We start from the raw sequence: 25801 nt of genomic DNA, 5'->3' as shown, positions 1-25801 counted from the left end.
TACTGGTACTAGGCTATTAAACTGTGCGATTTCAAAATGGATTTAATAAAGTGGTAATTGAACTGAGTGGAGTGCAATTTTGGTCTGAAATCATACGCGTGATTTCAAATCGAACTCGCGCTGCGCGCTCGTTCGATTTTGAAATCACGCGTATGATTTCAGACCAAATTGCACTCCACTCAGTTCAATTACCATTATAAATTAAACGCAGCAATGGCTACATAATGAGCTGTGAATTGCGTATATTTATGGCAAGGCAGATCCTCGGCAGTGAAAACAATTTGGTCGAAGGTTAATTGCACTTGACTGAATCACAGTTGATCGGCAAAGCTCTTCGTTAAGAAAGACCAACTTTATTTTCAATTCACATATACTTATTTACAAACGTTGACAAAGATAATTTTTTTTCTCACTCAGTCAAGTCTTGTGCATTAAATTGAAGTGTCTGTCATAGCATAGATTTTAGCATGATCAGTGCTTGAAATAAACGTAACTTAATAATTAAGCTTAAACTTAACTCTATTTACGTATAAATGGTTGTGCACAATGCCTCTGGTAATTTCTGAGCTTAAACAATTCCCTTGAAAGAAAGCTCATGTAAATATAAAGGAAATTTGCATTGAAGGAAACACTCAGTCAGCCATGCATGACAATCCATCACGACCTGACTTAATTATCATATTCATTATACCATTAAAAGAGTTGTTGACTCTGAAAATTTAATCTATGGATAAGTTTCTGCTTTTGTCTCTAGTTACCATTCTATTGAAAAAAAAGCTCTGTTTGTTGCCACAGTTGAAATTATGATGATGTTTGTTCATTAATGTTGATAAATGACTTCACTGGGTTGAATTTAACAAATTGCATGTGGTTTAGTGTGGTCTGTACTCTTATCGACAATGATACGCACCATCACAGTGGTCAAAATGTTGTGGACTCACGAAGCGCAGCTGAGTGAGTCCACAACAAATTTTGACCACTGAGATAGCGAGATCAGTAGCAATTGTAGTAAAAATATGTTTTGTATTTGTTGTATCAGGCTTATGGATCAGTCATTTGGAACTCCACTATCTCCTACCCAACCATCCCCCCCGTCCCACCCCGAACCTGCCAGGCATTTGACATTTTGAACTGTCTCCTGGGCAAATGCACCTACCCTGTGACATTTGCAAAACTGAGTAATAGAAATGTAGATTGAGTGTCAACCGAGGTGTCAATGGAGTGTTGATTGAGTATCGATCGGGTGTTGATAGAGAGTCGATTTAGAGGATCGATCAAGGGTATCAATTGACACTCGACCACGGATGCCTTTAGTACACATAATCCAGCTTATCTGTTAGTAGGTGAAATTGTTACAATGTTTGATAAAAAATCAAACTTGCCATTAGTTGCAAATTAAAAAGCTGACCCCATAATAATATTATTATGCGACCTCTCTGGACAATACCAGTAGTTTTAGAGTTTCATGTCTTGGTCTTTTGAGCAGTAGACAATTAAATGCCAATAAATATGTGACTAGTGGAAATTTGCTTATGAATGTTGTTTTTATCCTTCAGCTAGCCACTCTAGAAGAACTGAAGAAATTAACAGAATAAATTCTGGGAGAGGATACAATATACAACTCTGCAGCTCATAGTCAACTCAGATGCAGTTAAATCATGCAATGCTCCAAAGTGTGCAAACATCAGAACATTTTGGTAAGTAAAAGGCTGGAATATTCATTTGTTATTTCTATATGTTGTAGCATAGACCATCTTATAATTTCTTCAGCCACAACTTTTAATATCTTTTTCCAGTAAAGAAAGGATATAAATAGATTTTGAAAACCTGGCTATAGCTTATTAATGTTATTTTAATTGATCATTTTTATTACAGTCTCACTCTGTGAAAAAAAAAGTTGTTTCTTTTTGGTTCATTTAAGGGCAAGTAAGGAAATGTTGTCTTTCTTAAGGGACAAATACATCAACTGGCTCACCTGGATGAAAATTAAGTAATTAAAATGTTATTGAAAACATGCAAGGGGTGGGAATCTTTTTGGTAAATGAATCAAAGTTGCAGAATGTTGCAAACCAGTCTCAGGAAATGTTGGTTTTTGACTGGTAAAAGTTGAGTTTTGAATCTAAATTTTGAGTGGTTGTCTGCAATATCGACTGTTTTGGTTTGGCCATCAGGTTTCCAAACCAAATTTTTCCAAGCAAAATTAATAATATGATTAATTCATAACTATTGATGGGATCAGTAGAAAATTTAAGGCGTAGAGGATTTGATAATAACTTAGTAAAAGAAAATTGACAAAGACATTTATTTGCTTTTACTCAATTTAAAATTTTGTTGGCAAATTTGACTGGATAATAGCCATTTCCCTCTATGAGATGTGGCTGCACTGGGAATCATAGTGGTTGTATTCATCATCTTGGACTGGATTTTTGTTTCAATGAATGAGCCATGCGATTCCATGCTGGCATGTCTCATGTTAAATCATTTAATTTCAGGAATTTTTTTCAGTGGAAAAAAGTGTACAAGTAGTTGCTAACTGTTTACTAATCAAATGTGCAATTATTTTGATATGTTTATATGCTCCTTTTCACATATGATCTACAAGGAAAATAAGGAAAAAGATTACACCACTGAACATGAACAGATCTGTGGAAATTACACAGGAACAGCAATATTCCCAAAGGTGTGTGTATTCCTCATTTCTTGTCACAGTTTATGTCAGATTTGTTGATTTTTAGATTGCTATTCTGCAACCATAAAAGATCTTTGTTGTAAGAGGTCTGTAAGATGTCTTTAAGAGACAGGCAGACAGATGGACTTATAAACTGGCTCTAGGCTTTTTGTTTATTTGTGCCAAGCTGTACACTTTTAAAATGACCCCAAGTCTTTGTTCTCTTATGAAATTCTAGCTGGGGATAACCCTTGTTCAGCTGGTGAAATTAGCTTGTTAAACTGGCTCTTAATGACACACCTGTGTGACCAAATCTCTGAGTAGAGTGGAGAGAAATACAGAAAAAAGGCTATTATTGACAGAAGCACAAACTATTCGAAGGAGGAGTAATGATCTGATTGGTCACGTTTTATTAATGTGATTTTAGCAAAAACTATAGGCAAACTTTTTATGAATAGAATGCCAAGATTCACCCTTAATATTCATTTCCAACGTTTTTGTCTGTTTGCTTCTGTTTAGACAATGCGGACAAGCAGTGGTCGACAGGATGGACTTATCCAGTGAAGATGCATTGATTAATTTCGTCAACGCCTTAGACTTTGTCAAAATGTGTCTTCCCTAGAAATAATGGGGATTTAGTTGGCATTGACCCCCAACAAGGCAGTTTAACCACTTTGATGAGAAAGAAGTGGAAAACACTGTATTCCATTCCACTTATAATGCAAGAATGAGCAAGTGCAAGAAGCAGAAAAGGAGAACTGCCAAAACATAAGGAGTTCCATGCAACGGACTGTACGTGCCATCTGGAAAGGACGCTTATACACTAGTTGACTTTTATGCGAAGTTTGCTATATCTTTCCCGAAATTTTGCGGTTGTCTTCCCTATTGTCTAGTCTGGTCTAGTAAATTTAAGGAACTGAGAATTTAGCCGTAGTACTTCAATGTTAGATAAATGGACTTTGTACCATGGAAGATTTGTTGACTGTTGTTTTCACGATAGACAGAACAATGTTTTCCTTATGATCAGTCTCATTACGTGTAGTTTGAAACCAAGCCTGTAATGTGGCTTTTTGAAACCTGAAGCCCAAAACATTTATGTAAGGTACTTGAAGGTATTTACTCTTGGTAAAAACGGGGAAAAAATTGAAACTGAGATGAAGTTGAACATATTTATTTTCTTAAAATTAGGCGCAATGATCTTTCCGGGCCGCTTTTCCGTTAACATTTGTCAATAGTTTGGTACAAAATAACCTTATTAAAGCTGATATATTCTTCAAAACTTGTCAGACATAAATCAAGAGTACGGATCTAATTGCATCTATCGTATGCGGAGCTACAAAGCTAGTGTAGTAAGCAGAAAAAAGCGTATAAGATGTGGATCGCGCGAAACGTGATCAACGGTCGCGCAGCGCGAAAGAGGAGCGCGAGCGAGAAGTTCGGGCGAGACGCGCGAGCGAGAAGTTCGGGCGAGACGCGCGAGCGCGGAACGCGCAGAGTACCTTTGACAAACCTTTGGCCTGCGTCACAGGCATCTTCGACCACGTCTTTAGCAAACCTTGGACTCGAATCGCAGACAAATTTGATTACACTTTTGACCCGCCTTTGACAGTGCGCAAAGGCGTATCAAAGGATCACCTTTAACCCTAAAAACACAGGCGTTCAAAGGTGAGTAAAAACGGCCTTTCACGCCTTTGATTTGGTGGTAAAGGTTTATTCACAGATGATCTTTGATTCGCGTCACAGATCGTCAAAAGCGTGCAAAGGCGACCTTTACAAAACCTTTAACAACACATTTGACGCGCGGTAAAGGCGATTTTTCGTGCCGTGTCAATAGCTGTTTCGTTCATTAAAAATTGTTCGTTTCGCTCGTATAAGTTTATTAAGATCGACGAATAAATCACGTTCTCATCAAAGCTTACCACATTGGCATGAGATTTATTCATTTTAAAGTCTTCCCCATGAGGCCACCGCGGCTCTCACTAGTTCCACCATGCGTGCCACTTAAATGCTTGCCCGACTTTTCTATGTAAACGCTGTTTGTGCAAACTACTGAAATTTAGTCACCTCATGACTCAAGACACCCCATGGCTATTATTAGATGGAAACTGTACAGATATCCGTGTGCATCAGTAAAATATGCGAGAAACTGATCCGTGCTAGAAACACGCTGGTTAGACATAAAAAACTGGAAATGCCATGTGACAGGTGACCAATGGGCTTCATAATACAGATGACATTAGGGACATTCAATCCTTCACGAGACAAAATCCTAATTTTTCGTTGAGTGTTTGCGGATGAGTGGCAATCAAGGGTTTTAAACAAATTGGACATGTTTTACACGGAGAACGTTTTGAGACTGTCATTCACATTGTAGGCTATTGTGGAAGAAAACGAGATTGAGTGTTTGTGGAAAGAGAGTGACCCTACTTTGCAAGCGTGGCACGCGTAATTTTAAAATTTCCTGCAAGGGGTGACCAAGTCTCTTCAATAAACCAAACAGCAGAAGAGCAATACAGGCTAAATTCGACAAGTTCCTCGTTAAACTTTGAATCCATGCTGAATCAATCCAGTATGGATTAATTAAAAGTCATCACAAACGATTTTGATAATTTTCTCTTCGAAAAACCCCCTTTTAACTGCCAATACCTAAAACACATATTTCCATTGATGGACACCTAAAGAAAATGCTTTGGTTTTGTTATAAGTCGCTGTTTAAGGGCCCTGAAGCTATATAAGAAGTGTTGACTTCATGGCCAGTCGTGAATCTGCAGTCGTAAATCAGGAATACAGAAAGTTCTTCCTAGATGTCTTAACAGACTTTGAATCTCTAGCGAATCATGGTTATTTGCATGAGATTCTTGTAAGATTCTCGATTCTTGTAGCTGTGGGTCCCTCCGTGCTCTTCAGAAGTTTGTCTCTCGTGCCAGTCGGGAGGTGTCATCCTCGAAGCTTAGAATGTTCTCACTTTGTCCAGTCAAAAGCTTTATTTCTTGGGCTGTTTCCAATCAATGCAGCGGGGTGAAGTCACCATTTACGATTTTGACTCCTGAGGTTCGATCCCTCGGAAAGAAACTTGATGGGCAACACCTTTAAAGGTGCCCCGGAGTCGATGAGCATTTTAATTAGCTTATCTGCGACGTTCATTGTAGTCAGGACTTTGGATTGAAGTACCAGTGTAAAGATGTTAACTTTTTCTTGAGTGTGAGAGACTACCAGGATTTTATCTTTACTTTGTTTCAGCTGATTGACAAATTTTCCTCGTGACTTGCGGCCAATATTTGTTTTCTTCTTGCGATGATTCTTTTCTGCTGCACATTTCGCGGCAAAATGGTTTTCTTTCTTGCAGTTATTACAGACTTTTCCGAACGCAAGACATTTCATTGCTGTTGCTTTCTCTTGACTTTGGCCACAATAACGGTACTCACACAACACGGGAGGCTTACCTGGCTTCAAAATTAAAGTTTTGGTCCTTTGTAGCGATCCTTGAAACCTAGGTAGCATTAAGACTGCCAGCTTTCCCTTCCAGCTGTAGGTTTGTATACAAGGTACATTTATACGTTCCTCATCTGTGTCGAGCGTGACGGTCACATAATTCGATGTTCTTTGCCTGATTACTAACCATTGTTAACCTCGAAGCCGGTTTAATCATTTAGAGTCCTCTTGAAAGGTTTGTAGAAGCACTCTTTCGGACAACTCTCGGCACACATACATGTATGAACAGTAAACGGTGATCCGGGAATCCAAGGAAGGATTGATATATATTACGGCCATTTTGTGTTTACAACAGGTGTTGTAATTCCCAATCTTCCCTTGAGTATCACATCAGATTGGGACCTAAAACACCTGTTGGGAACAGTTAGGTTTCAAGGATCGCTACAAAGGACCAAAACTTCAATCTTGAAGCCAGGTAAGAGATTTACGTAAGGCGAGTATGTTAGTTACTCACTGGAATATTTTCAAAATATCCTGAACTTTAAGCGGTCGTTAGTTTTGAAAACCTACTGGGCAGACAAATTTTATTGCTGTCTTAAATTAAGGGACATTTATACTTTCTATTCATGTAGTTTAGCAGTTTCAAACAGGTGCCACATTTTTAAAACGGGCCTTCAAAGTAGAGCGATTTTCGTGTTAGGTTCAAAAATCGATTTAACTGGTAGAAAATCTTCTTTTAACCGTTGAAGGAACAACATTGAATTATAATTGCAACATGGCTAAACAAAATGCTATGATATATCTATAGTTGAAAAAAAGAACTGGGACTTTTGAGCGACTATTAATTTTTTTAGAGCGCCGGCAATATGTCCTATTTTTCCGGTTTCGGCAGGCACGCAACTTGTACTTCAATCAATCCCAGAAAAATTCAAATAGAATTTTTAATCAAGTGATTGATTAGGTAAGGGCTTCGAAATCCCAGCTTATGAAAAAAATCGAATTTTTGATGTAAAATCAGTGGTCGGTTCTTACAGAGACAGCCTCTTAACAGCAATTAGATTCAGCGGTATTTTCACTGAATTCATCACAGGAGACGAAAATGAACACTAGTACACGTGCATGCGATGACAGAAATTGTCGCTTGCAATAATGAGTGCAAACATTTCCTGACAGGAAGGCGTGACACATTCTCGACTCGTTGTGTTGAAACTTGAAAGAAAAGAATATTGAACACATATTGAATATTTGCTCCGCCGAAGCGATGCAAATTTAATCTACGCTTGGCAATATAAACTAATATTCATGATGCTAAAAATTCAACAATCAATAATTCATCCTTTTTTGGTCATGTCGCCAAACATCTCACTTTTGGAATAAACTTACTGAATGGCTGAAAAACTTAAATTTCCTCCCTAGAGATTATGCTTTGACAAATATTACTGATTTGGGTCTGAGGCCAGATATCTTTCAATTTGCGCTTCTTATCAATTACCGCTTTCTCCTAACACGATATCACATATGGCTCGCTAAAACAAAGGATGATCATCCAAATCTCACGCATTTCATATGCACACTAAAATCAAGATATGAAATAGAAACAAAAAGTGCAGACACAAAGAAATGGAAACCTCTTACAGGATATATGAGGATTTAATTAATATTTTAGATTATATCTTCTATACCTATCGGTATCTCTCTCCTACCCATTAGTCTATTCCTAATCTCCTGTCAGATGCATAACTCATTTTACCTTTAATGTACCACATGCCTTTGGTCTGTTTTTTTTTTTTTTTTTTTTTTTTTTTTCATGTTTCTATACTACAACCTCAAGCTGTAATAATACCTAGCTATTTTTCTTCTTTTTTTCTTTGCCCCTTGTCGTCACTGAATTTCTTAGTTGTGTAAGTCGTTTAACTGTATTTGTTAGTAATGTAAGTCGTTTAGATATTGTAATTGAAATAGTGTAAATAATTAGAGCGATATAATGTAAATAGAAAAAAAAACATTCAACAAGAATATACATCAAAGGAAAATATAATTAGCCATCGAAAAATACTAGCAGAATGTGTTTCTTTAGTCAAATGTTGCTATTTTAAATACCCTTTTTGTGCCAGTCGCAGGGTAACTTTGTGATGGCCGTACTTTTTGCCATTCTGCGTAATCGGTGTTCCAAAATTCCAGCGACGCTGCTAACACACCATCGTCTCCTATCGGGCCTGTTAGTGACAGAATGCGAGCCTCAGCGAGCTTTTGTTCACAAATTATATTTTGTCGGCTATGACATCGACAACCGCGAGAAATATCAGTTCTACCGCCGAACCTCGAATTGCCTTTTACCAAACGCTCAAGGTTCTTCATCTGGTAGAAAGCAGTTCGTAGGGACACCTTCTGCTTTGTCATCCTTTATTTGTATATAACGCAGGCTCTGCCTCCCGCTTATTATGGAAGAGTTTTGCTGTCCGTTTCCACGATCTCGCAACTATCCTCCATTTTCCATACCACGTACAGGTGCTTCTTGTCAGAATCACGTGATTATGGTCGAATCATGACGGGCGAATCATGTACGGCCGAATCATGTTTCAAAAACCCGGATCTATACGCTGCACTGAAATCGGCCTTAACTTCTCTCGTTTAACCATACTATGCTTCCAAGATATGGACGAACTTCTTGTCAAAACTAGTACCTCCAGACAACTTCTTCTCCGCTGGGTTCCATTCTTCTTGTTGTTGGTATCCTATTCGTCCGCTCAAGAAGGTAACAAATATTTCGTATTTGAAAACAAGCGCTCCACATTTTCTGAAAGAAAGTTACCTTGCTATACGTACATGTAGAACGATACATGTAGATTGCTTCAGCCGGTTGCTCAAGATCGATTTTTCGATATTACATACTTCTGTTTTCACGTACTAAAAAAATGGCTTCGAACCAGAACCGCCAAAATAGAAACTGATAAAGATGTTGCTTATTAGTTGCCCCTATCACAGTGATATGTGTATCCCCGTGATATGTGTATCCCCGCACACATATCACTAGTGATATGTGTATCCCCCGTGGGGATACACAAAACACTGATACGCGCCTGGGCATTCAACGAACAAAATAGCGACTCGGTTGCGAGGTTCCAACGAGCGCTGTAAAGAGTAGAAGAAACCAGAAATGAATTCGCGCCCAACGGAGCAGATTAGGATTTCTTGAGTTTGGTTGAGTTCCAACCGACGCGGTTGTATATCAGACTAAAACTTCGAACAGCGGATACACATATCACTAATTATTTCATGGCGCAGTGATCTCAGTGTGTATCCCCTAAACACAGCCGTTAGATTGGCTATCTACCTGATCGAAGAAAATGGCCCGAAACGTGCTGGCTGCTTACTCGCTACGACGTTTATACCCAGGTTGAGTTTTGCGGAGTTTGCAACTCGAATGTCTAAATATCTAAACTGAAATCGCGTGCAGGGGATACACATATCACTAATTATTTCATGGCGCAGTGATATGTGTATCCCCAGAAACACAACTGTTATAATATAGCGCATCAACCTTGCCAAAACTGCAGGCAATATTAGCACCCGACGTTTTTACACGGCTTGGGTTCACTGAAGTTTGAAACTCGATAATTCCACTAAAAACGCGTGCACGCGTGCACGGGATAATAAGGGATACACATATCACTGATTATTTCATGAACTAGTGATATGTGTATCCCCATGGACACAGCTGTTATATTGGCTTTCTACCCAAGAAGAAAAATGCCCATAACATTTGCATTGTCAAAACTGGCTTGCTAGAAATATTCACACCCGGCATTTATTCATAGCTTGGGATTTCTGGAGTTTCACTGACGTCGGTTGTACACCGTCGCCGACCGCATGCAGGGGATACACATATCACTAATTATTACATGGCGCAGTGATATGTGTATCCCCTGAAGACAGCCGTTATCTAGGTTAACTGCCGAAGAATAAACGTCGAATATTATGAAACGTGCTAGCAATATTCGCAGTATAGCAATGTATACAGCTTGAGACAACATATCTTACAAGAAGTCGAACTGAAAAGCGGGTGCAGGGGATACACGAGTGCCACTAATCATTTTATGGCGAGCGGGTCGAAGCAGTGATATGTGTTTCACTCCACGAATAATTCAGATGCAAACAAGGCGATGAACAGTGGAGAATATGCGTTACTCGAAGGGTGAGAATGCACCGCGCAATTAACATCGTCCTAGAAATCCGGTGCCGTGAAACTCAAATTGAAATATACCTAGATCCATTTGGTGTTCAACTTTAAATTCATTATATCCTGCTCGCAGAAAACCAGTTAGGATCAAGAACGCAATTCCAGCAGCAGATACGTAAACTTTTTCAACTACAAAAATTGAGATTTGTGTTTTAAGCCTGTTTGGGTTAGTCGTTCGTCCAGTAAGCGACCGGACGACGAGAGCGCTTTCAAGGAGGATATTGCTTTTTAAAGTGGAGGGGAGGGGGGTGGGGGATACACATATCACTGGTCGCCATTTTGGAGGGGATACACATATCACTAGTGTTATGTGTGCGGGGATACACATATCACGGGGATACACATATCACTGTGACAACGGTTTTGTATTTAGTTTTCCTTTCATTTCCGGTGTTTCTTTTGTTTTTCTTTCATTTATCTATTTCGCCACGCTATGACTCTTGGGACATGTCACGTTCTTGCTTAGTTGTCGCACTTCTGTTAGAGGATCGTCGGTGTTATGTTGTTGTAGGAATCATCGTCGAATTTTAAGGACCTTTATAAGCCAGCTAGAGGCATTACTGCGCGGAAAAGATATGTAAGTGTTTTATTGTTTTGTTTATTTTAGTTATATTCCATTAGGTTCGCTTTTCATCGATTATTAAGAGTCACTGACTGGAAATATCGAGAATGGCTGGCCAGGTTGGAAAAATCGCAAATATTGAAACTTTGCCTAAAGAATACTTTTAGGGAGCCACTTTCGAAAATATTATTCCGATTTTCTTAGAATTTAAAGTCTTCGAGAAATTCGCAAAAAACGAAAATATAGCTTTTTGCCTCATTAAATATGCAAGAAATATCTGGAAAATTGACAAAGTTCTCGGTATTCGCATTGAAACAATTTACAAAACTAGAACTCGGGGTAAACTTAGCATAAGAGCTTTACTTTTCTTCTTTCTAACAATAGGAAGTTTTAAATTTTTCAAGCATTTTGAAGGATTCCGTCGGCCGTTGAAGAATTGCCTTCTAAAGCCCCTATGAAAACGGCAAAAATTGCGTAGTTTTACGGGCTTAAAACGCATCTTGGTATGTCCGATATGGAACTAAAACAAGTACTGTGCAAAAGAGTGTTGTTTCTACTATAATAATATGGAAAAAAATTTCTGGGCAATCGAGGTTCACACAGGTAAAATGCAAAAGTTCGCGACAGTCTCTTCTCAAATTTGCATAATGCGGTATGTTCAAAGAACTGTATTGTTGAGCACTCTAGTCTGTTTTTGTTCCATTTGTGGGCCTTGCTTTGTGGGAAATATACAAAAAGAGAGTTGATCCATGTCGTTATTACAACATTGTTTCATTATTTCACGCAAGGTACATAAAACTACAGACAAAGCCCAAAATATAAGTTCAAAGATGCTACATGTATTACGTGACTGGCGTCACGTAATATTTATTTTCAGTTAGCTCCAATTGGAATTACTAGATTATCGAAGTTTAGGCCCAGTTTAGACGTCGTGCTTCTGTCGTGCCGAACTAAATACAAGTAGGTTTGACTGTAGCACGGCAGGAAAACAACTCTCATTCAGACGTCGTGCCACAGTCGAACCAAATTCGGGATATACTGATGCCTCGTAACAATTCTGCTCCTAACTCCCCGTGGGAACGCAATCTCCCCAAAATACATAAATATAATTTATGAATTTTGTTTAGCGCGGCAGAAGCACGACGTTTGAGTCACTGCCGTTCCAGAGTCGTGTAGCACGGCAGAGCTTGTCGAACTTAATTGCTTGCCGAACTTAATTCAAAAGTTTGATTCAGACGCCGTGCTTCTGCCGTGCTTTTGTCAAACGTAATTCTTGAATTTAGTTCGGCACGGCAAAAGCACGACGTCTGAAGTGGGCCTGAGACACTTGCTTATAATAGAGACATAGCAGGGTTTGTCTTTCCCGTTTATATACACTCAATTAGTCTGCAAATATTCGAAAGGAGACTGGTCTTTTAAAGTATTTTTTAACCATTGTGTGTCTATTTTGATCTTCATGGGAAACGGATTAATTAGAAGTACTAAATGAAACGAAGAGGTTTTATTAACGTAATCCAGCTAGACCAAGGAAGCAGGTTTTCTTGAAAAATAGAGTAAGACTGCTTGATGTCTCTCCTGCGATCTGATCTCGATTGGAATTCGGCCTAGTTCAAACGTCGAATTTAATTCATTCGCGCAGAAGATCAGAAGAAGTTTGCTTTGTTGAAGACCTTTTTAAATGCTAGAAAGCAACTGCAGCTGATGCAGCAGGATATTAATTCACAGGGACGGCGGAGTCTTTTTTCAAGTGAAAGAAAGAGGGGGGGGGGGATGGTGCGGGGCTTGAAAACGAGCGGTGCCGGCGCAAGTTTGTAGAGGGGTCTAGGGGCAACCTCCCCCCAAAAAACCTTTTTAAGTCTAGGGGCTCGGAAATGGTATTTTTGACATTCTCCATGGTGTAGTTCTTAAGAAAATCAACCTAGTGGATGAACTATAAAATGACAGGTACTTTTAGTGCATTTACAGCAATATATTTTGAAGGTATTGTGAGCTTGATACATCTTTCTGAGCCCTCTATGATATATCACGGCCTTAGTACTGACTGACCTGCGCTTCTACACAAGCCTCCCGGTGTGTGGGAAGGAAGTGCACGCAGCGGAAAGGTTAAAACTATGTAAACATGAAAAGCTTCCTACAGATTTGGTACGAGGTTGTAGCTTTGTGAATTCTTGGTAATTCTGTAGTCAACCAGACTTTTTTCGTCTTCTTTTCCTTCTTCTTTATTTCTTCATCTGTACCTCATACTAAAACAAAATAAACTGTCATCGTGGTAAAAAGTGGAGGGGAGTGGGGGAGGCTTAAACCCCCATCCCGGCTCCGCCGTCCCTGGTTCAGTTTGGCACGTGCATGGCAAGAGAACGCCGTTCGAAGCCAAGTCGCGCTACTGCCGTGCGGAACAGCATTAGGCCTGCCGTGCTATAAGTATTCGCGCCGACTTTAATTCAGCCTGCCGAACTGAGTGAATGCATCGTCAGTCAAACGTCGTGCTACTGCCGCGCTTGAGTCGAAGTTCTCGATATTCGCATTGAAACAATTTACAAGACTAGAACATGGGATAAACTAAGCATATTGAAAACTTTATATTAAATAAGCAAGTGTCTAAACCTCAATAATCTAGTAATTCCAATTGGAGCTAACTGAAAATAAATATTACGTGACGCCAGTCACGTAATACATGTAGCGTCTTTGAACTTATATTTTGGGCTTTGTCTGTAGTTTTATGTACCTTGCGTGAAATAATGAAACAATGTTGTAATAACGACATGGATCAACTCTCTTTTTGTATATTTCCCACAAAGCAAGGCCCACAAATGGAACAAAAACAGACTAGAGTGCTCAACAATACAGTTCTTTGAACATACCGCATTATGCAAATTTGAGAAGAGACTGTCGCGAACTTTTGCATTTTACCTGTGTGAACCTCGATTGCCCAGAAATTTTTTTCCATATTATTATAGTAGAAACAACACTCTTTTGCACAGTACTTGTTTTAGTTCCATATCGGACATACCAAGATGCGTTTTAAGCCCGTAAAACTACGCAATTTTTGCCGTTTTCATAGGGGCTTTAGAAGGCAATTCTTCAACGGCCGACGGAATCCTTCAAAATGCTTGAAAAATTTAAAACTTCCTATTGTTAGAAAGAAGAAAAGTAAAGCTCTTATGCTAAGTTTACCCCGAGTTCTAGTTTTGTAAATTGTTTCAATGCGAATACCAAGAACTTTGTCAATTTTCCAGATATTTCTTGCATATTTAATGAGGCAAAAAGCTATATTTTCGTTTTTTGCGAATTTTTCGAAGACTTTAAATTCTAAGAAAATCGGAATAATATTTTCGAAAGTGGCTCCCTAAAAGTGTTCTTTAGGCAAAGTTTCAGGATTTTCGATTTTTCCAACCTGGCCAGCCATTCTCGATATTTCCAGTCAGTGACTCTTAAGCTTTTAGTAAGTTTATCGAGGGACCACGTGTTTAGGTTAGGAGCATTCCAGCGTGGCAAATGCTAGGATTTTGTGCATTTATTTCAAGTGTATTGGTCCCTAGCTGTTAGAAATTATTGTTCAGCATTTATACCTTGCATATTTTGTTAGATTTTTCTGTCGTTTTTCGTGCGGAACATGTATTTTCTTGTAGTATTGTTGTTATGTAACTAGCGGGTTCCGCCCCCAAATATGAATTCAGCATGCAAGTTTAACCTTTAAAATCGTTTTAGTTTCTTTATTTATACCTTATTTTCGGTTATAGTTAGTGTAGTTTTTGCCTTTGTACGTTCACATTAGTTTATTTAGTTATACAATCATTATTTTCAGTTTACGAGAGTCAACATACCTTGTGCAGAAATAAACGAGCATTAATCGGAACTTTCATCGCCCTCTGTGGTCGCATTCTCCGTAAAATACTTCTCTCCGAAGCCCGACACTTCTCGATTTGTCTGTGATTGTCGTAGCTTCAATTACACAGCTGTCATTATGTCATTTCTTTTTTAAAACCGATAGATCCAGTCGATATTTTGCTGTTGTTTATATGTTTCTACATGTAACTAATCAAAATTAAACATTGCAACTGATGGAATTCGTAATACTTCCTTGTAAGCATAAGTTTGGGTTATTTTATTTGTAGTTAGCGCATTATTATCTCATGGATAGTTTCCCATTATGGTGCCCGCAGTTTCAAAGTGTTTGTAGCTAATACATGTATTAAAGAAACATTGCTCTACACTGTCAGCTGTCTGTCAACCAAGTCAGTTCGCCAACAGAACAGTCAGGGAATGGAATAGTCGCCTCTCTGATGTTGTAACCTCAGAATATTTACAAATTTTTAAGTCCAAATTGAGCAATTACTTATTTATTTTTATCATTATTATTATTGTTGTTGTTTAATTTACATATTTTTTTAGTTTTCTATTACAATAGATGTTAACTGGCACTACTTTACAATTTTTATGTAAAAGTTAGCGTGATAACTGCAAATACAGCTGTAGTTTCTTCTGACTTAATAAATGTTGATGTAGATGTAGAAACCAACAGTCAGCTAACAGATGTCCAACTGAGTCAGTTCGTTACTGCTTGCAGGGTCCGAAATCTATTTGACGAAAACTCAATTTCAACTAAATTGTAAGCTACGTGTTCTTCTATGCCTTCACACTTGGAGTCTGACTCTTACGATCGTTCAGGAGTAGGAATATTTTCATGCAAAGAAATATCTTCAAAAACTACGCATTTTTGTGTTTTGCTGTGAAGGAAAAATCTTATTGATACTTTTTGGCGACCACATTTGGCTTGATTCCCATTTAACAAAACATTTATAATAAGGCTGTATCATTTGACTGCTAACGAGGTGTCATGCAGAACAGCTAAATTAGATCAGGCTCTGTGTGACAGAAGGGGCCTCATTTAACAGTGCAAGACTCCTGTCTCATTTCATATCGAGCGACTGAAATTACTCTGTCCCTTTAGTTGCACAGTATTAATACTGTAACAAATGATGAGAAGTAAAACTCACTACCAGAATGTTCACTTTCATTGCTCATTTGAAGAAAAGAAACTTGATTGTTTTTGTCATTAACTTGTAGCTAGGGCTGTACCATTTTTGCGATATGGCCCTTATACCAGACCTTTTTTGCCTCGTGTCCACGTCACATGGATATAAGGTATATGTTGGCCATCGTTAAATTCCTGTGTAAGAAATTCCTGTGTAAACCGTTCTTTGCATTCCTTATGTACATGTAAGATTCCTGTGAAGGGCAGTTGTGGAAACTCTTGGGCTACAATCAATTTTGTTTTTTGAAAGACAGGCATAAACCATTGAATTTACTGTACGAGAGGCAACCACGCTGTACAGATTCAAGACACTATCTACCAGTATTCGTTTTTCCAATGGGGACTAGCATGTGTGATTGGCATTTGTGACGTACTGTTTTTATTGTTTTGTTTTGTGTCCGAGCCCACGATGCACACAACTCACCCGCAATTTAATCAATTTTGGCAACAAATGACAGGCTGAAACGTTCAAGTGATGGGTTTTTGTCCCGCAGACAAATCTAAAGATCACAATGAGCGGATTAAAAACTAACAACTAATGCATATTTTCTGCAAATAAACGAACGGGTATAAATCACAAAAATTAATTGTTAATATTATGATCAATATCTAACTTTATGTATATATCAACATGGGTCAGATCAGGGCATCATGCCAGATACGGAATGATATGGAAGTGTAACACTTGTATTCCGTTTATTTTACATTTATGATCCTGATTCGGCATTTGTAGCTATTTGTGACAGGCTGTTATAGCATTTTATTTTGTTAGTGCCCAAGCCCTCTGTTCATGCAACTCGCTTGCTTGACAACAAATAACAGGCTTAAAACGTTCAGTTACGCAGAAAAATCTAAAGATGACGATGAGTGGATTAACAAGTAACCTCTAAAGCCCATTTTCTGCGAATAAGCAAAAAGGGGTATAACTCACAAAAATTAATTGTTAGGTTCGGGATCAATATCTCACTGTATATCTAACCGAATTCGCAAAAACATGCCCGCATCGACTCAAAGACAGTCCCAGCGGCTAGAAGTCCTCTGACCACCCCCCTGGCTAGGAGATTGGCCAATCACGCATGCATGTGGCATGGACCACTCCAGCAGGGTGCCATGTCAACACAGAAGCCTCAAACAAGGTCAAACAACTGGGTAAAATACCCAGAAACACAGTCAACATCAAGCTTATTTAACACTGAAAACTCAAGTTCTAGCTAGTTGGAGGTGTCAGTGAAAGACATCCTCCCTTCCCCCCTGCTTTTGACAGCTGGCCCCCAGCAAGCCACCAGCAGATAGGCCAGTCATTGGGCCATGTGCCCAGCCTAGCCTTGACGGAGTTCCCCCTGGGTTTAAGGTCGCTAGCTTAGCCTGGATTCGGGCGAATCCAGGCAAAAACCTAGCGGGCAGTGTTTGCGAATTTGCTTAGATATATATACCACCATGGGTCAGATCAGGACTTCAGGTCAGATCAAACTGCATTCGTAATACTACTGGAAGTGTAACGCTTGCATTTTGTTTACTTTACATTTTACTTTTATCATCAGAGTAGCCTACACACAGGCCAGCATGAGGGCATAGTCTAAACTTTGAAGCAATACGCGAATTACCCAGAATTTATTCTCGCTGACTGGTTTTTGATTCCTCTGATATATCAGTAGAAATAAAGCAATAAACAACAGATTTAAGCCAAAATTGTCTTAAATCAGCCGTGTAAACGTTCCTGAATGGAAGATATGTAATTCAGAACTGCGTTTCAATCTCTTTTAGGAAACCCTTTTGATAAAGGGTTGAAAATACTGAAGTCCCGAAAAACTAAATACTACCATAACATAAGAAAAATCTAGGAATCTGATTTGACTTTCCAGGATCGAAGCCTTGTGTAGTTTAGAGTAAGAGCAAACCCAGGAGCTTGAAATACTCTGGAATGCACAGCAATTGAGTAAATTCCAGAGAAACCAAGTAAGATCAACCAAAGATTTATTCGAAGGAAGCAATGAATCACACAATATAGAAAACAAGATGACAAAATAGAAATCCGATGTACTTGTGATTGATAAATCAAACAATAAAGAAAACAGGATGACAAAATAAAATTTGGATGTACTTGTGATTGTTTGAAGTTGTGGTTGTGTGAGGCCTTTGATTTCTTATAGTTTTTTCAGGAAATAGCACACAGTGCTGTGTGGGTCGTATATTAACAAACAATCAGGCCATAGTTATTCAGAGTAAAATTTATTGAACAGAACCTCGGTATAATGAACCCCATTTTAATTAAACAGATGTAACATGTTGTACTGTGGCTATGGTTATGTTATTATGCTGGAAAGATCACCACTATTGGTTCACCAATGGCTGGGCATTTGTGTGATACCAATATTGTTGCATTACTTGATAAAGAGTGGTAGGTCGGTATACTGTAGCTGTTGGAAAAGTGCTGGAAACTATTGCCAGACACCCTCTGTTAAAAAAGTGTGAAAAATATTATGTTTCTTTGTAATTAGCTCAAAATGGTATCCGAAATTTCCATGTGATTAGCAATATTAGAATTGCTTTTGCCAATAAGAAATTCTTTTAGAACAAGTGTTATTACGTTGTATATGACATCACTTATTTTATAGTGTGATATAGAAGAGCTTCACACATGTATATTTTGATCATGTAGCATATAATTATAACAAAGAACATTTACACATCTAAGTCATTTGGATGCTTTTTTCTAGTTCAACCTGAATTCATCAGCAATCCAGAGAATTCAACGGTGATAGAGGGTCAGAATGTTAAATTGCAATGCCAAGTTTATGGAAATCCTTTACCAGACGTGAGATGGACAAAAGATGGAGAAGCAGTAAATGTAGCAGATCAGAGGATAAATGTCTCTTTTACAGGAAATAATTCAACTTTGACAATAGTCAGTGTCGACCAAGCAGATCAAGGGCTGTACAGATGTGTGGCAAATAACAGTATAAATGATGTTACTTCTTATCCAGGAACACTGACAGTACATTGTGAGTGCTTAATTGTGTTGTTTTCACCTGATACTCAATTGATTACTTCATCTACTGGTGCTATACACATCATGTTTCTATCAACCAAGATCACAGCCTGGTTAATGTCACTTCTATGCATATTTTAAGGCTAACTACAACACAAGAACAAAACCAACAACATCATTGATAATTCTCAGTGTTGCTGCCACTGAGAATGAGTAAAGAGTAGTTTGAGGAATGTTTATGTTCTGTAATCTTATATGAGGGTTTGATGTGTCAGAAATGGTCAGGAATGAGTGAGATTTCTAGAACCAACCAATTAGTGCATGAATACATATATAGTGCAAATCACTTCCTGGTGTTTTTATTTTTTTTATTACGATGTACAAACAGATTATGTGGACTGACATTTTACTTTGTTGGAATGGTGGAACCTTCAGTTCAACAATTTTGTGGAAATGTCACCCAACTTGAAGGAAAATAGGCTGTGATCGCAATTTTACAAGGGTTGAAGGTGATGTGCTCTTTTCAGTGTCACCATTGGAATGGGTCTTAAAATCTCTCGTACAAACAAAGAAAACTGTTTAAAGAAAACATTTCAAAGTACATATTGTTCCTTGTACATGTTTTAATCTTGGCTCATGACTGATGAGTTATTAATAATTTCAGCAAATGTATTTATCTGTCCCAGTTGCCCAGTTGGCCCGGCCAGATAGGCTTTAAGATGCAGTAGATCACCTCATTCCCTTCATTTAATATTTTGACTTCATTTCACTTTCTATTATTTTTGATCATCTGAAACAATTTTGCAAATAACTGAAACAATTTCACAATTGCAGTTGTACCAGAAGTGACGATTATTGGTGTTCAAGTACAGTTTGTGATTAAAGGAAGACAGTTACTGCTGACATGTCAGTATAATGCTTTGCCACCATTGTCTGAAGTGCAGTGGGAAAAAAATGGAACTGCGATAGCAAGAAATGCTAGTGTGGAGATTAAAGACTCACAAGTGGATATTCCATTTTTTAATGAAAGCCAAGTACAGCTGCTAATAAATGCAACTACACCACAAGATGCTGGGAATTACGCCTGTCTTGTTATTAATGATGTTGGTAACTCATCAGATACAACATCAGTTGTTATTCAAGGTGTGTTTTGCTATAACTGTATTATATTGATGTGGGTTTATAACTTCTGTCAGTATAACTATGCAGAAGCAACTTGTGCTTAAAATTAGATGGTATTTCCAGTTTCTGTGTTGCTTTTAACACTCCTTGCTTTTATGGTTCTTCCTAAATTCGAGAACCCTCTTAACTTTTTTTAAATTGGCCATCTGCATTTCCTTTTTTTTTTGTTTTACACCATTAATTTTCAGTGGCCTTAGAGATCTGACCCCTCAGAAGGAAATTCACAGGAAAGAGAAGAATCAGCCAGGATCTAATGAAACTGTATTTAGCATTTCTCAATTTATATCATTGGTAAAACTGAAAAACAAAACAAATAAAAATAAATAAATAAACAAATATTTAGATAGGAAGTCACATCAGCCTTAGCTGGTTTTCATGCCAGTCCTCTATCCTGGTCTAATTGGAATTTGGAGTGTTGGTTTTTGTGGAGAGAGGAAAACCGGAGAACCCGGAGAAAATCCATCGGAGCAAGGCGAGAACCAACAACAAACTCAACTCAGTTATGGCACGGAGCCGGAATTTAACTTGGGCCACATTTTTGGCAGGTAAATGCTCTTGCCACTGCGCCATCCCTGCTCCCTTAAAACTGGTTTCATTTGTTTGTTCAGTTTAATAGCCAGGAGGAATATAGCCTCCTTGATTAGGCTTATTCTGATTCATAGTGCTTCAATTAATCAAACACTATTTTTTTTTTCACTTGGTCCGCTTACATGTACATGTAGTCTTTGTCAATCTATAGTTACCTGTTGAACTCTGATTGTACATGGACTGTTGTTGAAACGTGTTTATATTAATTAACTTTACAGTGGAACCAAACCCACCAGTGAATGTGGTAGTTGTCTCAAAGAGCTCACGAGTAGTGAATATTTCCTGGATTGCTGGTTTTGATGGGAACAGTGCAATTCAGAACTACACAATGAAGAGAAGTCTAGATAATGAAGAGTTTGTAGATGTTGTCTGTCAAGGATCCCTGTCAGATAGTTCCTGTGTGGTGTCCAGCACAAGCGCTTCTCTTGGAAACCTCTCACCTTGGACACCATACTACTTTCAAGTGTTTGCAAGAAACATAGTTGGCATTAGTGATGGGAGCCCTGTAGTGAATACTACCACAGATGAAGAAGGTGCTCGATATACACAATGCAGTTTCAACGTTCATTTAACGTTTGTAATAATTTTATACAAGTTCTACCTTTCACCCTTAAAATGCGCAGGCACTGCATGATTCCTAGATATTTTAATGATGAGGTGAATCAATTCAAACATTTGTCACTGATTACTAAAGGTGTGGTGTAATTCCTTTTTACAGTTCCAAGTACTGCTCCAATCTTTGATGTGACTGTTGTCAATTCCACTGCCGTTAATGTCTCTTGGCAGGTATTATAATGATACATTTATAGCACTAAGCATAAGGTCAAGTAGGATGACTGGGTCTCAAGTTAGCCTTTTTTGCTTGTTTCCCTACTGAAATACAGTTGAGGTCCATATTCACACAAAAAAGGTTGAGGCCAACATCCAGCCATCTTGAGCAAACCGCGAACTCAGTGGTCAATTAATGATGGCATTACTAAAGAACATCATTAATATAGGATATACAGTGGAATCCGGATTTTTTGAACCTCTAAGGGAAAAGAAAATTGGTTCGAAAAATCAGAGAGTTTGAGGAATCAGGGGTAAAATTACAGCTTTTGACTGAGGAGGGGAATCGACTTTTGGTTCGAGTTATCGGGAGGTTTAAAAGACTAAGGGTTCAAGAAATAGGGATTCCACTGATTTGATTTATCTTGTGTGCCTGTGTACATGTAGTTTCCCATAATTAAGTTTACTTTACAGTGTTTAGGTCCGACTTTATCAATGTTTTCACCGACCCTTACCATTTAAAGAGTAGTTATGGAGAAAACTATTTCTGTGGAGTCTCACTTAAGACAGTAGACCCTCAATATGAACAAAAATAAATTAGGTTGACCCAAATATTTAGCTGTTTGAAAGAATAAAGGCTTCTTTCAAGTTAAGGAGCATAGAAAATGTAGGCACTATTTTGCTGTGTGAGTAATGAATTACTGCTCCACAATCCAAGCCATTATGTTCCCTCATGGACAGCAAATTCACATTACATGTACACCAGTGTTTCAAATGGCATCTTGCAATCTCAGACTTATCACTTCACAAGTCAAACAAAAAACCCAGACATTGAATGCACTTTCCTACTCCTAATGTGATTGACAAGGATTGCTTGAATCCACTGACCTGTACTGATATGAAGCCAGCACAGAACCCAAACAAACCTCAGCATGAGATCCATCATGCAATATTAAAGACTGCTATTGGTGTATGTGTTTATTACAGAAACCACTGTTTGTGTTGCCATGTTTTTTCTCGTTCTTTTCTCTCAATACAGTACACAACATCAAGAGATCTCCTTAAGCTAAGCCCAACAGCGAAATAAATCCTCATTTTCTCTTAAACGAGCTGGGTGACCTATATTCTTTATTACGTAATTGCGACCTGCAATTTATCATCTTCAAGAGAAACTTTTTTTTTTTTTTAAATTGTTCGGAAGGAAAAAAACATACAGCCAAAAGCGTGCACAAAACCGTTACTTGAGGATGCAAATTATGACCTTGAAAGCAATGTCTCCAGAAACGTTTTGAGTTGTTTAAAACTGTGTGAATGTTCCAGAAATTGTATATTACATTGTTCCATATGATCGAGACTTTCCAGTTATCGAGTCTTTTTATGAAATATTTTCCGCTACCGAAAATGGAACGTAAACCGATGAAATAACGCCCATGATTAGGCATAAATTGGGTGAGATTGGCCCGTCATATCTCTTTTGCGAGCATGGTGACCTATCCTTTTTATTGTATTTTCCGAAACAGTGCTTGGTCGGGAACGTTGAGAGAAAGCTTAAAAAAACAAACTTTCGCCAATTTCTATTTCTGAGGAATCACCTTTATGTTACAACCATGACAGATTGCATACTGATAGGAAGGTATTTTACATGTAATCGGAAAGGATTAGAATCATAGTACCTGGCTGTGGGTTTAACCTTGTTTGCTAATGCCCGCTGTTCAAAGCACATTTTTTTTGCGCTGGCGCATTGAAGGCATCTGCACACGTTCATGCGTTCTGGAATTACCGGAATAAACAACGTTCCTAGACAAATCATCCTGAAAGACATATGTAGGCGAGCTCCATAAACTTAAACGAAACCAATATTCTCCAATGCGACAAAACAGTGTACAGTAGTTCTCTAAAGTAATTATTTTAATGGATCGTTTATGATAAACTAATGTTCGTATAGTGTGATCGTCCGGGTGAGTGTAGTTCTGAGAAGAACTGTTGTTGGTGACTGACGTTTCGACAACCTGAGCGGAAGTCATCTTCAGCGTCAAGTGAATAGTTTTTGTCAGTCGATGATGTTATAAGTGTGGTTCGTTGAACGTGATTGGTCAGTATAGCCATGACGGTATTGGCTGAAAGACTCGTGTAAAGTTTGTCATCAGTCATTGGTGGGTTTCGATCCGTCCATAGGTCGGTTTTTGGTCCGTGTATTGTTAAGTCGGTCTATTAGAAGTCCGTTTGTCGGTTTCGTTTCCGTCATGGATAAGTCGTTTGCAAGGCGCCGGTAGTTGTTGACATCTGTTAAGAGGCGTTTGTTCTAGGTTAGTGTACCAGCTTTCCAGAGTCAATTGTTGAAAATAGTTTGTACCGTAGGTTAAGCACTGAGCAGAGTCCCAGCCAATGTTGTGGTTTGTCAGTTGATGATGTACAGCAATGTGATTGTTGGCATCACCATTCCTCGTGGCTCGTTTGTGTTCAGTCAGTCTCGTGTTAAGGTTTCTGCCAGTCTCACCAATGTAGGAAGCCTGGCAGTCGGAGCATTTGATCTTGTAAACTGCTCCCTGTCTGTTGTTAGGTTCGTCTCTGTCTTTCACGTTGGTCAGTAAGTGTCGTAACGTAGTTGTAGGTTTGTGGGCTACAAGAATGTTGTAGGGCTGTAGGATCCGTGAGATGGTCTCAGAAGTGCCTTTAATGTAAGGTATAGTCACTGTAGTAACAGGTGTAGGGTTCCTGTTCGTAGCGTCAGCTTCAGTAGGTCGGTAAATGTTTCGTCTAATAAAGTCAGCGTTGTAGTTGTTTTTGTGAAAAACACGTTCAAGGTATCTGTTTTCGTCACGTAAGCTGTCCGGTGTGTCACAAACTAGTTGCGCTCGTCTCGTCGAAGTCTTTATAGTCGTGGCTTTGTGTGAAGTCGGGTTGTAGGATGATTCGTCAAGTAATCTGTCGGTATGCGTCGGTTTTCTGTACACTGTCGTTCGTAGTTCGTTGTTGTCGCAGCTTACCAAACAGTCTAGAAAAGGAAGTTTTCCATTTCCTTCGATCTCTTTAGTAAAGTGGATGTCGGCGTTCTGTTCGTTTAGGTGGTCGTGAAAATCGTCAATTTCGTCTTTGTGAACGGCGGTAAAGGTGTCGTCAACGTAGCGTAACCAAAGCGGGATCGTTTTTCGGCAAGTTGCAAGGGCGCGTTCCTCCACGTGTTGCATCACAATTTCTGCGACACAACAGAAACAGGCGACCCCATGGCTCTTCCATGCAACTGTTTGTAGTGTTTACCGTTGTCCTGAAAGTAAGTCGATGTAAGGCAAAGGTTCATTAAGTCCATGATGTCTTCTGTCGGTAACGGTAGCTTAACGGTAGATTGTTGTATAGCGGTCTCGGTACACTGTAATGCCAATTGAAGTGGAATACTGGTGAACAGCGATTTCACATCAAAAGACACAAGCTCGTAGTCGTCAGGTATCTGTACTGTCTTAATAGCGTCAATAAAGTTCTCCGTAGATTGTAGTTTGCGTCTTGATTTGTCAGTAAGGGGTTGCAGTATGGTCGTCAAGTATTTAGACAGTTGATACGAAAGGGACCCACAGAATGACACTATAGGTCGCATCGGTATACCAAGTTTGTGCAGTTTCGGTAGTCCGTAAAGTTTCGGTGGTTGAGGTACTGAGCACCTCAGTCGATAGCAGCGTTGAGTGTCAATAGCGTCAGTCTTTTTAAGCGTAAGTATTTTGCTGTTAAGTTTACGTTGAAGTGCTGGCGTCGGGTCGCGTTTAAGTTCTTCGTAAGTTTGTTTGTCGTTAACAAGTGCGTCCATTTTGTCGAAGTAGTCAGTCTTGTCCATAACAACAGTGACACGTCCTTTGTCGGCTGGTAGTATGACAATGTTGTTGTCGTTTTTCAGTCGTTTCAGTGCTTGTTGTTCGTCTTTTGTCAAGTTATTGTCAGGTATAGAGGCCGATTGTACCGTGGAAGGAATTCTGCTTCTGATGTTATCCTTGGCAGATTCTAATAAGTCTCGCTGATGAGACAGAACCGCCTCAACACGCTATACGAACTACTGATACTCCTGAGTTCAGACCATTTACTATAAACTAATGTGTTCCACTATCTATTCACGGAAAACGTGTGCACCAAAGTTAAGGATTTACAGTGTATTTTCGTTTTTCAGGTTGCGTTCGTGAAAGTTTAACTTAAATTGTCCGCCAAATATTAAGGGAAAAAAAGTTCTAGTTAAACCCAAACTGATTTCTTTGTTGTAATATTAAAAGGATACACTTTTAAAGGCGAAATTAATTCGTGAGCGGTCAGTCCATCTTAGTGGTCCGTATTGCAAAATTTGGTAACTTTGAGTGATA

The 25801-nt window shown here is 38.7% G+C and overlaps 1 protein-coding gene and 1 pseudogene across 1 annotated transcript; one reads left to right on the top strand and one right to left on the bottom strand.

Annotated features, from left to right (window-relative positions):
* The first annotated feature begins 8276 nt into the window (after nucleotides 1-8276).
* The window catches only part of LOC145467322 (protein sidekick-1-like), a 41344-nt pseudogene continuing 23819 nt past the window's right edge, over nucleotides 8277-25801 (top strand).
* On the bottom strand, nucleotides 22904-25750 carry LOC145467401 (uncharacterized). The gene is made up of 2 exons (XM_081450959.1): nucleotides 23027-25750; nucleotides 22904-22986 (listed from the first exon to the last, which is right to left on the bottom strand). The coding sequence occupies exon 1, from the start codon at nucleotides 24650-24652 to the stop codon at nucleotides 23663-23665; it is 990 nt and encodes a 329-aa protein (XP_081307085.1). The 5' UTR covers nucleotides 24653-25750; the 3' UTR covers nucleotides 22904-22986; nucleotides 23027-23662.

Source organism: Orbicella franksi, chromosome 14 (genome assembly GCF_964199315.1).
Source record: "Orbicella franksi chromosome 14, jaOrbFran1.1, whole genome shotgun sequence".
NCBI lineage: Eukaryota > Metazoa > Cnidaria > Anthozoa > Scleractinia > Merulinidae > Orbicella > Orbicella franksi.
Note: the sequence above shows the minus strand (reverse complement) of the source record. Positions and strands in the feature narration are given on the sequence as shown.

Coding starts and splice junctions, on each gene's coding strand:
- LOC145467401 (XM_081450959.1), bottom strand. CDS start 24,652: ATGCAACACGTGGAGGAACGCGCCCTTGCAACTTGCCGAAAAACGATC.